Source organism: Carcharhinus amblyrhynchos, chromosome 17, assembly GCF_965287045.1.
Source record: "Carcharhinus amblyrhynchos chromosome 17, sCarAmb.v2.hapA, whole genome shotgun sequence".
NCBI lineage: Eukaryota > Metazoa > Chordata > Chondrichthyes > Carcharhiniformes > Carcharhinidae > Carcharhinus > Carcharhinus amblyrhynchos.
Genome location: NC_137340.1, coordinates 29,765,994 through 29,782,189, shown reverse-complemented (window position 1 = coordinate 29,782,189; position 16,196 = coordinate 29,765,994). Strand labels below are relative to the sequence as shown.

General features: G+C 38.7%; 1 protein-coding gene across 1 annotated transcript in view; it reads left to right on the top strand.

The window, feature by feature from the left end:
- The window catches only part of bub3 (BUB3 mitotic checkpoint protein), a 31,129-nt gene extending 18,982 nt beyond the window's left edge, over positions 1–12,147 (top strand). Inside the window, exons 5-7 of the mRNA XM_080205682.1 lie at positions 2,879–3,037; positions 7,324–7,501; positions 11,218–12,147. Of these exons, the coding sequence (XP_080061808.1) occupies positions 2,879–3,037; positions 7,324–7,501; positions 11,218–11,438 (558 nt within the window). The 3' untranslated portion in view covers positions 11,439–12,147. The remainder of the gene's footprint in view (positions 1–2,878; positions 3,038–7,323; positions 7,502–11,217) is intronic.
- The last annotated feature ends 4,049 nt before the right edge of the window (positions 12,148–16,196 follow it).

Genomic DNA, 16,196 nt, shown 5'->3' with positions numbered 1-16,196 from the left:
CAGATCACAAGCTGCTCTGTGTCATTTCCATTGATTTTTTTTTCTTCTGTTACTTGCATCTCCAAAGTAAAGAGCAATTTTAGAAATTTTGAGGTTTGTTTACTATGATAATACTGTTCTATTGATGTATTTTATGTTTCTGTAGAATGTTTTAATTAGTTTTTTTCTAGTAAGTCAGTATGTCTGGAAGGAATGCAGCTCAAATCCTGAAAAAGCAGGATAATTACTCATTTTAGCCATATTGCATTTATTTAACAGAAGTTTATAGAGAGGATCTCTGGCTCACCTTCCATTACTTTTTGATTAAAGTAATGGAAGGTGTTTGAGTGTTCGGGGTCATATGGTAATGGTTATTGGGAGGAACTACTTTGTAGCAAGGGAACAGTTTCTGTTTCATTTTAGAGTTAGTTGCTAACTGAAGCTGTTGAAAGACACAAGTCTGCTCTCTCTCCACAAAATCTTACAGGAAGCTCCATGGCTGTTAACCCAAGTGTGCCTGGGTTTGCTAACTGTATTTAAAGTGATATTTGTCTGTGGGAAAACTGTTGCTTGCTTGGAACTGAAATAGCGCTAAGTTAAAAATTAGTTCTTTTCACGTTCAAAGATTGTTCAATTATTAAGAGATATGCTGTTTCATTTTGTTTGAGCTATATTTAAACTGCATTATGAATAAAGCTTGTTTTGGTAAAAGATCCCTAATTTGTCAGTAGAATCACTCCTGGAGTAATGCATCCTACTCTCATATATATGCCAAAATTAAAAAAAAAGTGTTGCGGTCTAGTCTGACTTCAAAATACACTTTGGGGTTCTGATCCGGGATCCTGACATTACTAATGTTCAAAGGAATGAGGTAAACTCGTGGCCAGCTATGACTATCTGTATGGATGGCTTAGTTCAGTTCCTTGTTCAGCTGGGTTTTGTTGCTTCAAAATTGAATGAAACAGTAACATTGAGTAAAAGATGATTTGTGTGACATCTTCTAAAAATCTTCACAAAATCATTGCATTGCAGGAGGAGGCCATTTGGCCCATTATGTCTGCACTGGCTGTCCAAATGAGCATTATGACTTAGTGCTGCACCCCTACATATTGTTTCCATTCAACTAATTGTCTAATACCCTCTTTAATGCCTCAATTGAGCCACCACACTATCAAGCAGCGCATTCCAGATACGAGCCACTTGTGTGAAAAGATTTTTTTCCCCCCACATATTTGCTTCTTTTGCAAATCCCCTTAAATCTTTACCCTCTTGTTCTTGATCCTTTTATGAGGGGGATCAGTTTCTCCCTATCTACTCTGTCCACTTAACTATATTGGATGGAAATTCTATTTGAATCCTTTCAGCCTGACTTCTGTCCCCAATTTGATCCTTCTCTTGGTAAAGTTATCTCTGATTGTCTCTTGATTGCAGCCAAGGTGAACTAATCATTTAGGGTACAGAAGGTGTCTGTTCATCCCATCAGGCCCATTATTTACTTATTCCTTGTGCTTTGAAACTGCTGCCAACACGCTTCTGTGAATCTGTGTTCTCATTATTTCCATGCTTTTTGCAGCATAACTAGCACAATTCCTGTTATGGTTCTTGTCCTGCATCCACAGGAATGTGCCTGAGGTTTCCATGCTCATCCTACTCTTATTTCTAGATTGCATGCTGTCTTTGTTAACATCCACCAGCTTGGAACTCTGCATTGTACTGCTGTGTTCAATCAACTGGATGTTCAGCCTGTGTTTGATTCTGAGCTGAATTTCACATCTTATATTCTATTTATTTCTACATCATGACTGTCTTTGGATGAGATATTAAACCACTGTCTGTTCTCTCAGGTGAATGTGAAAGATCCCAATTCCCCATCACCCAGGCCTGGTGGCCTTGCTGATATCTATCCATCAGTAATTTATCAATCAATGTCACAAACGGATCAGCCAGCAATTATTGCTACCGATACATTAATTTGTGCACAGCACACTTCCACATTGCTGTTTCTGCATTGTAATAGTGACGGCACTTCAGGTATATTTGGCTTTAAAGCACTTTGGGCATCAGGTGGTTATGAAAGATTTTGCAAGTCTATCTGTGAGGAGACCATGAGAGTCCCTTTGAGTTTCACTTTGGTTCAAAGGCATGCTCTAAGCGTAACAGGGATGAATCAGGGACGAATATTGATAAGTTTTATTGAATGATAAAACAATTATAATAATATATAAAAAGTAAAAAGATCACTTTATTGAAAGGAGAGAACACTTTGTATATATCTAAAGAAAAAGTAGGGCAGCATGGTAGCACAGTGGTTAGCATTGCTGCTTCATAGCTCCAGGGACCTTGGTTTGAATCCCGACTCGGGTCACTGTCTGTGTGGAGTTTGCATATTCTCCATGCATCTGCGTGGGTTTCCTCTGGGTGCTCCGGTTTCCTCCCGCAGTCCAAAAATGTGCGGGCTAGGTTGATTGGCCATTCTAAATTGCCCTGAGTGAACTGGGAAGCATGGGTTAGGGGGATTAGTGGGTAAATATGGGGGAATCTGGGTGGGATTGTAATTGGTGTGGACTCGATGGGCTGAATGGCCTCTTTCTGCACTGTAGGAATCTATGATTCTATGAAAAAACAAGCAAATGTTTGTTTAAACACAAACAATAACCCCAAATTGGTCTGTCTCATGACAGCTCCCCCAGATTGGTGTACACATTACAGTCACTATGGTGTCCACATTATCAAGTTGCTGAGTAACCCCAATAGGTGGGTTCTGTGGTCAGTCAGTCCGTTCCTGGCCTTCCTGTTGTCCGTGGTGACTGTTGCACTCGGGCTGCAAGATAGGTATTTGAACGCCTGCTCTTGCATGTATAAAATTTTGAGTAAATGTTTGTTTTTTTTCATTTATAAGGTGTATACTCTTTCTGTGTCTGGGGATCGTCTAATTGTGGGAACTGCTGGCCGTCGTGTGTTGGTGTGGGACTTGCGGAACATGGGATATGTACAGCAAAGGAGAGAGTCTAGCCTGAAGTATCAGACACGCTGCATTAGAGCATTTCCAAATAAACAGGTATTTAATATTCATGTTTGACCGTATTTGTACTAATTTCTGCATTGCATTTAATTTGTTTAATTATATTTCGGTAGTTAATTATACACCATTTATTATACAATGTATAGGAAAATCATTTGTGTCTTGGAAAAAGGGTTGGAAATGATAATTCATTTTAATTCATTGGATTATTGCATCCAATTGGATATACCATTACAACTGCCCATAAATTTTTTTTCTGAGAAGCATAAAGACTAGCCCAAAATAAATTTTGTGAAGGAAATCAAGGAAGTTTCAAGAAACTTGTGGATTGTGCATTGTCATCTGAGCTAACTAATTACTTGCCATCTCACTGACAATGTTGTAATCTCTCAGGAACTTGTCAAGTTTACTTTAAATGATTTTAGTAACCTCAGTGCTTCATGACTTATGGAGATTGCTTCCAAACAGCTGTGATTTTAAAATAAATACAACTAGGCATCTACTTGCATTGTCTATCTATTCCACATCCTTCCTTTGGTTTTAGTATCCAAATGCATTTCAGTGACTTATCTAACCAAACTTTAATCCCTCTAATTTAAGAAAAAGTATTCTGTCTCAATCTATCAAAGTAATAACCTAATATTTAAACTTTTAAAAAGATGGAAGGTTTTGTATTATCTTGCTGACTGTCCTTTGCATCTTTTCCAAAGATTTATTGTTCTTCACCAGCATTGGAAATTAAATTTGAACTGATCAATTTAAGTTGCAAACATACAAAAATCTTCCTGTCCGCATATACTGCCTGATCTGTGAAGTATTTCATTATTTTCTGTTTTCGTTTCATATTTTCAGAATCTGCAGTATTTTGCTTTTGTACAAAACCCTTATGTAGCTTAGTGTTATATTCAGCAGCCCTAACAGTACAGCTTAAAATTGATCCAGATTTTGTGGTCAGCGGCAAAGAAATGATGTTTGCTGCTGAATGTACAGAGGAATTAAGTTACCTAGTTAGTTGACTGCACCGTGAAGCTTGTTGCAGCAAGGCCTAACATCAGAAGAAACAGTATTGGCACATTGGTAGAACACTGTCCATCTACTTTTGATGTCATAAGATAAAGATTGCACCCCTTGAGGTTAATCGTCAGCCCAGTAGTGGATGAGTTTATTGTAAAGCTGTTAAAACACTTTCTAAAAACTTTTAAATACTCTTAATATTTTATTTACAAGTTAAACTTTTAAATATTGAGGCAGAGCGTTAAGGGGAGAGAGGGAGGGAAATGGATATGGAGAAAGACACACAGACAGATGAGAGGTTCTTTGGCAATTCTCTGGTCCTTGGATCCCCCTGCTTCTCGTTCTCCCATGCTTCTTGCTGTTTTCCTCCCTCCCATTAAGGGCTCCATCAGTGAGACTGGGGAGTTTGGGGGCTTTGGTCTCCAATGGTCAGACCCCGTGGATCAAAGGTTTGTGCCTGGATTACGCAAAGTCTTATGGCCTTTATGAAGAGGGGCCAGGCTATTTTGTTTACTCTCCCTGTAGTTAATTGGAGTCGACTCAGGTCAACAGATCTTCAGTTAAGCAGTTCAGTCCTCCCCATCTCCTCTCCCATTTAAAAACACCGAGGTCTGTTGTATAAAAATCTGCGCAAGCTGTGAGCAAATAGCCAAAAATTTCTCACTCCTGATGTTTCAGTATTTGTTATAGAAGAGGAAAATCCAGGACACAGTCTGTGCTTTTCTTTAACGGTCTCATGAAGTCAACTGAAGTAGAATTCTTCTTGTTTCTTTTGACTAACACTCTTACAAGATACAAGCTCCTTTGGAATTTCCCACCCTTGTATGTGTGATGTTGCAATTGTCCAGATTCACTCAATTGTCTGACTGAAAACTACCAATTTTTTTCATTTTCAAGATGATTGTGTGTTTATGTTTCACTTTCCTGCTAGTAAAATAGTGGTGGTTTAATGAAGGTTTGGCCAAAGTATGGCTGGTTGCTGCTGCTTATTCTACAAATGATGTACTTACCATCTTCTCTCTTTGGTCGAAGAAGGGTGCAACGTGCCTTATTTTTGAAAGAAGTACTTCCCAGCATGTCTCATGAGTGCAGAATATGGGGCATAAAAGTTTTTAAATGAATTACCTTGTGCTGTTTGGACATGTTTTTTGTGAACGGGTAACCAAGAAGGTAGATGAGAACAGTGCAGTCAATGTTGACGACATGGACTTCAGCAAGGCCTTTGACAAGGTACTGCATGGTAGTTTGTTGCATAAGGATGAGGTAGCCAATTGAATACAAAATTGGCTTGATGATGCAAGACAGAGGACTGTTGTAGAGGGTTGTTTTTCCAATTGGTGTGTCTCAGGGATCAGTGCTGGGTGTACTGTTATTTGTCATTTATGTTAATGATTTGGATGAGAATATAGGAGGCATGGTTAGTAATTTTGCAGGTGACACCAAGATTGGTGGCATAGTGAGCAGGGAAGGTGGTTATCTAGGATTACAATGGGATCTTGATCAGTTGGGCCAGTGGGTTGTTGAATGGCAAATAGAGTTTAATTTAGATAAATGCGAGAGAATGCATTTTGATAGATCAAACCAGGTAGGACTTACTCAGTTAATGGTAGGGTGTTGGGAAAGTTATATAGCAAAGAGATCTAGGGGTACAGGCTCATAGCTTCTTGAAAGTGGAGACACAGATGGACAGGGTGGTGAAGGCATGCAGCATGTTTGGTTTCATTGGTCAGAACATTGAATACAGGAGTTGGGACGTCTTGTTGAAGTTGTACAAGACATTGGTAAGGCCACGCTTGGAATACTGTGTGCAGTTCTGGCCATCCTATTATAGAAAGGATATTATTAAACTAGAAAGAGTGCAGAAAAGATTTACTAGGATGTCACTGGGACTTGATGGTTTGAATTATAAGGACTGGGACTTTTTTTTTCCCCTGAAGTGTAGGAGGTTTGAGGATGATCTTTTAGAGGCCTACAAAATAATGAGGGGCATAGACCAGGTAGATAGTCAACATCTTTTCCCAAAGGTAGGGGAGTCTAAAACTAGAGGGTAAAGATTTAGGGGGAGAGATACAAATGGATCCAGAGGGGCAGTTGTTTTCAGAGGGTGGTGAGTGTCTGGAACAAGCTGCTAGAGGTGGGTAGAATTTTGTCTTTTAAAAAGCATTTAGAAAGTTAGATAGGTAAGATAGGTATAAAGGGATGTGGGCCAGACCACAAACACTAACATACTAGTTTTAAAAAAAGGATGGCGTGGACAAATTGGGCCAAAGGGCCTGTTTCCATGCTGTAAAACTCTGTCGTGAAGAAACGTTTTCAGTTGCGCAGTTGGCAGCCAATATGATGACAATCATTCTTGGTCAAGTTGACTTTATTTTTGCAGCTGTTTCCACAGTTGACAATACACTAGTAGGAAAGCTAGATTAGTTGTTGGATAAGAAAAGCTACCAAATGCTTAGTTGAACAAGTTGTTAAATTGTACTTTCAAATCACTGCAAAGAACCTTTGGATGCCCACTGCCACACAGTCAAGTGCCAGTTTAACTCCTGAATACACTGAAGCCAGGCAAAGAGAGAGAATATCAAGTAGCTATTGGATAATGTCTTCAACTCTGCACCGTTGTAATTGCTTTCCACCTGGCTGGAACTCTGTGTCACAGTGCCGGAGTGTTTCACTGGAGTGATTTCCTTTTATCATTGTTTGAGCATTTTGTTAGGAGAGAATCAGCACTGCAACAGGATTGTGAAGGTCTGCAGGTACATGCAAGAATGCAAATGAAGAACTCTTTGCCAAGCGTAAGACAGAGCTGGCAATGTTACGTTGGACTATTGGTTGAATATTCTGTGTGCTCTAGTCACTTCTACTTACTCACAATTTACTTGTGCCAGTCTGACATCTGTATTTCTATTTCTCCATTATGTAGAGATCAGTTAGCTCACTTGGCTGATAAGCTGGCTTGTGATTCAGAGCGACGCTGACAGCGTGGGTTCCGTTCCCATGCTGGCTGAGGTTATTCATGAAGGCCTGCCTTCTCAACCTTGCTCCTCGCCTGAGGTGTGGTGATCCTCAGGTTAAATCACCACCAGTCAGCTCTGGTGACTTTATCTATTTTTAATATATTACTACATGTTCAGAATCAGTTGAATAGTGTCAACTGAGAGCTAAATTATGAATTGATTCTCCTGCCTTGCATCTAATGAAGTATTAGGACATTGAGAGCCAACAGCTGTTGATATGCAGGAAAGGTGTTTTTAATCTACTTTGTGTAACTATTGGATGATATGTGATCAGAATTTTCTGCTTCTTTTTAGGGTTATGTTCTTAGTTCAATTGAAGGACGTGTTGCAGTGGAGTATCTTGACCCAAACCCAGAAGTGCAGAAGAAAAAATATGCTTTTAAATGTCATCGATTAAAAGAAAACAACCTTGAACAAATTTATCCAGTTAATGCCATTTCTTTCCACAGTGTTCATAACACATTTGCTACAGGTAAGATATTAGAAAAAAAAGAAAATTAATGGACTTACCAGAAAGAATCCTATTTCAGTCTAGTTTGTTTTTCCCAGTTATTTCAACTAACCACAGGTCACAGAATATGGTCTCAGCTGTTTTGCTGTTGATAGACTGTATCTATCATGGAACTTATTAATGTTGTCAAGGCATTGTGGTGGCTACTGTATGTGCTGGTATAGGAGAGCAATGGGGGACCCCCATGAGGGCCATAAAATGATTGAATCTGGTATTGTGAAACCAAAAGGTGCAACCTCTAAGGTAGCACTGATATGGTCAGATGAATGAGTGATTGGGATTAGCTTAGGGGTTTTAAAAAAAAAAAGGGCGGCATGGACAAGTTGGACCGAAGGGCCTGTTTCCATGCTGTAAACCTCTTATGACTCTACGACTTGAAATCAGAGGCAGGCTTTTCAGATGGAGGAAGGATTAGGTGTTAAAGGGCTCTGAGTTGTGGGTAGCAAAGGTAACACAGGTTTTGATTTTGGTCACAACTTGATTTCCTCAATTGGCTATTTGGTGCCTTGATATGAAGCTGGTGGCTGTGATGTTGGAACAGACATTTGATAAAGAAAAGAAGCTTAGACTTCTTTCTATATGTAGAAAGAAAGCAATAGCTAACAAATTGTAGATGTGTGCTCGAATCAAATAGACCAAGATGTCCAGGAAGCAACAGTTGAGAAACGGAATAGTAGATTGATGCCAGGGAGAGGATGAGGTAAGAGTATGGAGCCATGGATGTTGAAGGTGGGAAGCAGTTTGGAGTTGAGCCTGGGAGTATTCAAATAGTACCTGAAGATGGCTCCTATTTCTGCAAAGAATTGAATATAAAAGAATTTGAGTCCTATTTAAGTCAGCCACTATGTTTGAGTAGACTGCTTTGGAGCAGATTAATAAACAGTATTGGGTTATTAACTCATTGATTCGTTACACATCTACTAAAAAATCAATTTTTTGGCATAGCAGCTTTAAGAAAAAATGCTGTAATAGGGATCTGATGTTATATATTGTTACAGTAAAGTTTCTTATACTATGAAATTTGTTGGGCCTGGCAGTGAATATTTGTTTGTTCTTGACCATGTTTGATACATTTAATGGTGCAAGCCTTTTGCATTAGTTTTGTGGCAGATCAAAATGCCATCAATCATTTAGAATTAATTTTGAATCAAGGAAAAATTAGTATTTTGAAAGTTGTCTCCATTTTCAGAATATACAGACAATGGTAAAAATAAGACAAGTGGAAAGGATTTTTAGGAAAATAAGATATAGAAAATAGATTGGATAATAAAGCTACAGAATTTATTTTTATAAGGGCCAAATTGAAAGGAAGAGAATTGAGAAAAGAAAGATCAGGATTCAATTTTTGAAAATTGTATTGTGCTTATTTCCAGATAATTTGGTAATGAGATTATTCATAACAATTTACTGTATTGGCTGTAGTGGGAGAGACAATGGTGCAGTGGCATTGTCACTGGACGAGTAATTCAGAGATCCAGGGTAATGTTCTGGAGACCTGGGTTCATCACAACAGTCAGTGATATTTGAATACAATAAAAATATGGAATTAAAAATCTAATGATGACCATGAAACCATTGTCGTAAAAACCCAGCTGATTACTAATGTCCTTTTTGGGGGTCTGGCCTATGTAATTCCAGATATATAGGAATGTGGTTGACTTTTAAATGGGGTAGGCAGTAAATGCTGACCCAGCCTGTGATGCCCATGTCCCATGAATTAATAAAAAAAAAGTTTCTGCCAGATTGCACTGTTTGTTTTAGTGCAATGCTTCTGAAATCAGCCCAAAAAGGTTGCAGAATTTCAAACTCAAGTTATTTGCAGTGTAAGTTGAGTTTCTGCAAACCTGGATGTTTTATGAAAATATGAATTGGGATCAAGACTAGGCCATTTGGCCCCTTGAACCTGCTTTGCCATTTGATAATTTCATGGCAGATTTGATTGTGGCCTCAATTCCCCGTTCTTCCCTACTCCATATCCTTTGATTTCTTTGTCAATCAAGAATCTATCTATGTGAAAATATGAATTAACAGCAGGAGGAGGCCATTCAGTCTCTCAAGCTTGCCTTGCTATTTGATAAGATCATGGCTGACTTGATAAACATTGTACTATAAACTGGCTATGCCCACAAAACTAACTTTGCAATTTTCCATGAGTTGTGCCCATTTGCATGCCTTTGAGAAGCTTCCAATTTAACCTGGTTCTTTTGCGTGCAGGAACAGAAATGCGCACAGTTTAAGAACTTTTGACCGTAATTTTTATTTTAATTTACTAAGAAACTGTCAATACCAAATAAATTGTTTTGCATTGTTTTTAAAGTTATTTTCAATTATTTAAAAGCTAATTTCCCACAAATGGATTAGCCATTCTTATTAAAAATGCTGTTTTTATAATAAACCCATTGTCAGTTGTGTTAATAAAACTGCATTAAGTTACCATTTTCACATTTATCATGGAACTTTTTTGAAAGTTAAATTTAAGAAAATTATATTCCGGAATCACTGCCTGATCGTGTTGGTACTTGACAAATATTTTGCCAACAATAATGCAAATGAGTGTTGAGGTGAAACTTGACAGAAAAGTCCTTCTGAAAACCACAGTTTGGGCTTGGATTGCCGATTGGGGATCATAGTGGAAACTCGACCCCTGTTTCATTGCTTGAGCTGAAAACTTGCTTGTCAGAAGAGGTAGACAAAAATGTTCCAGCTATCATGAGGATTAATCACCTGAAACGATGCAAAAGACTTGAAACACAGCCTGTTGTGTTAAATGTTAAGAACAGCAACTTCAGTGGCACAGTGGTTAGCACTCTCAGCGCTAGGGACCCAGGTTCGATTCCCAGCTTGGATCACTGTCTGTGTGGAGTTTGCATGTTCTCCCCATATCTGCATGGATTTCTTCCGTGTGCTCCGGTTTCCTCCTGCGGGTTGAAAGATGTGTTGGTTTGGTGCATTGACCCGAACAGGTGCCAGAGTGTGGCAACTAGGGGAATTTCACAGTAACTTCATTGCAGTGTTACTTGTGACTAATAAGTAAACTTTACTCCTGATGCTAATGGTCTGTAAGATTAGATTTGGGAAGATAGTGGTAGGGAATTGGGTAGTGATAGACGAACTTCCCAAATAGCTTCAGAGCAGACAATATAGGCATTACTGTGTTCTTTAGCTTCAGAGCAGACAATATAGGCATTACTGTGTTCTTTAAATTCTCAGGATGTGCATGTCATTAAAATGATTGCTCATTCCTAGTTACATTACTAGCGGTATTAGGTACTTTTCTTAGTTTATAAGCGATGATGTTGCAACATCTGTTACACACAGATTTTCATTACTACTATAGTGTAGTAGTTAGTCAGAAATGGAAAGAAGCAAGATTGGTAATTAAGTATTTGGTTTACTTTGAAACATACCAAACTTGTTGATTTAAAATTTAAATCTATGAAAAATGTTGATTTGTGGTACTGTTTTAAAACACTGTTGGTCTGGGGTACTTGCATCTAAATGAAGGTTCGTATGAATGTCAAGAGTTTATATAACATTGACTTTTTGATAAATGATTTAAAATATTACCTTTTGGTGAATTTTGCATGAAGCCAACAGATCTTATTTGGCAAAGTATAGAAAATATTTCATTTTTAAAGATGCAAATGACAGTAAACTTTTTTGATATTTAAATGTAGGTGGCTCTGATGGATTTGTGAATATCTGGGATCCCTTCAATAAGAAAAGGTTGTGTCAGTTCCACCGATACCCAACCAGTATTGCATCGCTTGCCTTCAGCAATGATGGCTCTGCAATTGCAATAGCATCATCATACATGTATGAGAAAGGTGAAATTGAACACCCTGAAGACAGTATCTATATTCGACAAGTGACAGATGCGGAAACAAAGCCCAAGTGAGTTTCTCAGCAGCTGGGTTTTATCCTTTCCATCATTTATCCAAACATTTATTAATTTTCCTAATTTCATGAAAGAAATTATTGATGTTGAGTAGATAACACAGCTCCCAGCAGAGGCAGTATTGATTTTATCTTGTTCTCCCAAGCTTTCAATATCCGTTGGATGATAGGCGTCACATTGATAAAAATGTGCCTACTTGTTTTCTGAGGCAGCATGTCAAATAGTGTCATTCTTTTTTCTCTACAGTGGAGCTTGGATTGGTGATTGGTCCTTTACATTAGAACTATTTTCCCAAAATAGAATTTTTTTATTTTTTCTGTGTAACAATATTTGATTATGCAAAGACATAAATGCATTTTGAGACTACTTGTGCAAACTGCAAAAAGTCATGAATTTGCTTCTTATGTTATAAATTGCTGCTAATATGGTAGGGTTATATGAAATATTTAATCGGCTTAGATATACAACTTAACGCAAGTGAGTAGTTCAGTTAACTTCCCATCTAAATTGGTGTTAGCTGAAGATCGTGGAGAGAGCTCATGGCTATCTAACATCAGCAAAGGATTTTTTAATCAGAATTTGTAAATAACCAAGTTCTACTTGTTTGTTAAACTTACGATTTGTTTTCCATTGAAGTTCAATTGTAATCATTGTCAAATACATTTAAATGTTTTGAAACTTTGTTGAAGGTTTTTGTTATAAATTCAATAAAGGTATTAATAAAAACTGATTTTGTTTTTTTTTGGTCAGTCAAGTACCTGCAGCTCCTGTGATGCGTTATATGGTGAGTTTTGAGGCTCCAGGTTCAAATTCCAGTTTGTGCAGATTTCAGCTGGGACAAACTGTTAGGGAGATGAAAATTGGATGGGAATTTTGTTGACCACTCTCTGCTGCTGGAAAGTGCACAAGTATGTGGTCCCTTCTGATAATTGCAGTTATGGCTCTTGTGAAGAATGGTTAATTGGGCCAATATCCATTAGTGACATCCATGGAACACCTCCATTAAGAGTTGACATCTTCAGGAAAGGGGGAAAAAATGGCAAACAAAAGGAGAGAAAAATGACGGAAATTACGTCTGCAGTGTTGGGATTTCAAAAATGTGTTTATTGGTGGGCACGCTAAGCTGCTCATGAGCATCATGCTAAGCAACTTGGTTGACAAAATGTGCAATTACATTGCCCGTGTTCTTACCTCATTAAATGATGGATCCACTATTTGGAGATGTAGAGCTTCAGAAGCAATTGTGTTTCAGCAATCCAATCATAAGTGTCTCTAATTGCTTCTAAATATCAATTTCAGCAATTGTCATGGTTGGCCTGAGCACACTTTTCAGAAAGCGAAAGGACTTGTATTGAACAGCTTTCAATGTCCCAGTCCACCTTGATGTTTTTGGCCAAGAGTTTTAAAATCTTCTGATTTCCAAGATTCACCACCCATGTGACCCAAGTATTACAAGAACAGGCCCTTTGGTCCACCAAGCCTGCACTGATGCATGACACCTTTTTTAACAGAAGGCCCTTGAAGTTGAAGTTTATTTGAAGTTTATTATACACAAGTAAGGCTTACATTAACACTGCAATGAAGTTACTGTGAAATTTCCCCTCTGTGGACCGTATCCTTCTAATCCCAAGTATCTGTCAATATGCCTCTTAAGTGTTGCTACGTATCTGCTTTTACCACTCTTTTCTGGCAGTGCATTCCAGAAACTTGCCACCCTTTTTAAAAAAAACTTGTTTCTCACACCTCTAAACTTAATTGACATTTATCAGGTCATCCCTCAGTCTCCGATGTTGAAGTGAAAACAAACCAAGTTTGTCCAATTTCCCCTCATAGCTAGTACATTCCAAACCAGGTAACATCCTGGTAAATGTTTTCAGTACCCCTCTCCAAAGCTTCCACGATATTTCCGGTAGTGTGGTGACCACAATTGTATGCAATATTCCAAATGTGGCCTAACTAAAATTCTCTGCAGCTGCAACATGACTTGCCAATTTTTATACTATATACCCTGACCACAGAAGGCAAGCATGCCATATGCCTTCTTGACCACCTTGTCCACTTGTGTTGCCCCTTTCAGAGAACTGTATGCCTAAATCCCTCTGTTACTGCCTCTAAGGGTTCTGCCATTTACGGTATACTTTCCTCCTACATTAGACTTTCTGAAATGCATAATCTTGCATTTGTCTGGATTAAACTCCATCTGCCATCTATCCACCTAAGTGTCCAGCTTGTCTATCTCCTATCAATCCTTCTCACTACTTGCAGCTCCCCCAATCTTTGTCGGCCAAAACTTACTAATCAGACCATCTACATTTTCTTTAAATTTTACATACAACAGGGGTTCCGGCACTGATCCCTGTGGAACACCACTGATCGCAGAACTCCTGTCAGAAAAACACCTTCCCAACACTACCGTCTTCATCTTACCAACTCACTATGGATCTCGTGACCGTGAATCAGCCTGCCATGAGGAACCTTGTCAAAGGCCTTGTTAAAAGTCCATGTAGACAACACCCACCATCCTACCGTCATCAATCAGCTTTGTCATTTCCTCAAACTCAAATCAAGTTTGTGAGAGACAATCTCACCTGCACAAAGCCATGCTGCCTATTGCCTATTTTCTGTATAATGAAAACAAATACATGTTTAAACATGTATTTATTACTTTCTTCTGTTTACTGTGAAATTTGTTGCAGTGCTGAGCAACAATTCTGTCAAATCATGTAAGTATTTTTTTTGACAAACACAGCATATCATAGTTAATGTCCACTGTGGCTTGGTACTTTGTTCATTATTGTTGAAAATCTAGCTTCACATTAAGTTGTACTAAATGAGACCATCACTTCCATGTTGCAGAAAAGGTACTCATCTGTGTTCACACCCCAGTCTCTCCATTGACATTTTTCTAAACTTCGTTCTGAAGGAGCTATCTTGTTGAAATGTCAGTGAACCCTTTGAAGAAAGTTGGGACAGAGAGTGCCAGTTTAACTTCAGTATTTTCACTATAGAGATTTATAGCAGCTTGTTCTGTTGAGTTCTGGAAAATGAATATTGCTGAATATGAATACAAGTTGTTGAGTGATGGGGAAGCCTGGGCAGTCTATTAGTATACTGCCTCAGACTAGGGAATACCCAATAGTTCATTTTCCCAGTTCTAATGTACCTATCCTTATCCCTGTCTTTAGTATGTGGGTGTCCTTGACAAGGCCAGCATTTTTGTACATTCCTAATTGCTCTTGAACTCAGCAATTTCAGAGGGCAATTGAGAGCTGACCAATGTGTCAGGAGTCACAGATAGGCCAGACTAGGTAAATATTTCCTTCCCCAAAGGACGTTAGTGAACCAGTTGGGTTTTTATGACGATCAAGAACAGTTTCATGGTCGCCATTGCAGACGAAGGACACGGTCAGTCAGGGGAGACTTCAGCCTAAGTGAGACCAAGTGCATATATTTGGGAATTTGGTTCAAAGTCGAAATTTGATACGTGGGAAGAAGTGCTTTGGGTAAAGTTTACTGTGAAAATTGTGACTTAGAATCAGAGTGCCGGGAGATGGGTAATTAAGGGAATTAGGGAAGGAAGACAAAGGGGTGCTTTTTGTTTTCTATCTTTCTAGCCTTCAGGAAGGGGTCTTATTCTGCTACAGGAGAAGCTACTTATTTTGTGAGTATCTGGTAAATGACTATGGTTTATTCTACTCCTAAGGTTCAAAGTAATATAGCAACTGGTGGTAAGGTTAATAAAATATATTAGAACAATTGAATAAAATAATGAAATTGTTAATTCAAACACACGTTTGCAATAAGTATTTTGTATTTGAGCAACTTTTGATTCAGAGTTTGAGCTGGAGGCTGAACTATGGACATGAGAATGCATGAGGAAGTGTGGGAGGTTGGGGGGGGAGGGTAGTTACCTGGTTTCTTTGTACCAGGTAGTAGTCTTATCTCTTAGGACAGGTCTTCTGATTTGGTCAAGACAGGAGAATGTCACTGTGTGAGAGGCAGGAGCATGAGAGCCTCAGCCTTCATAATTGTTGGTTTGAGGTTTCTTAAGCTTGTTCTCGTATCCTCACCTATGCCCCTCGAGTGCACATCGTTGCTGAGTGCTCATCTCCAAAATCCCCATTGGAGGTAAAGGTGCTAAATTTCACACTTATGAAACCAAGTGAACACCCTGATCATCCTTCTATTGATCTCTCCTGAAACCCCCTCATGATGATTAGACTGTGAATCAACTGACCTCCTGGGACTCTGGCTTTCATATGAGTGCTTCCCCAAACTCCACACTCAGACATGCCTTAAGAACAGTGGGCAACCTAGGCTTGCGAGTGGGCTACATGAATAGCTCTCCATCTCAGTGGGCCACAAGATTGAAACATGTTTGTTCACTAACCATGACCCCTTAAATATGATACATTTAATACAAACTGAATATTTCATAATGGATATGCTATTTCATTTATATATTAATTGAACTATCATCAACTTTAAACGGTTAAAAACAAAATATTTACATTTTGGAAGCAGAGCTCTCACTGTCAATGTTGTGTGTGATCAGCATGTTCCTTGCTTCGCATGCACTTGCTTTACGTGCATATCTCTTCATTCACACTAGTAGAAACGTTTACTGTCTGAAAATTAGCAGAATGTGGCAACCCTGCATGTGGGCAGTGGTCAACAAAATTTCTCATGGGCTGCACTCAGAACCCAGATGGGCCATATTTGGCCCCCAAGCTGCCCACCACTGTATTAGAATTGCCA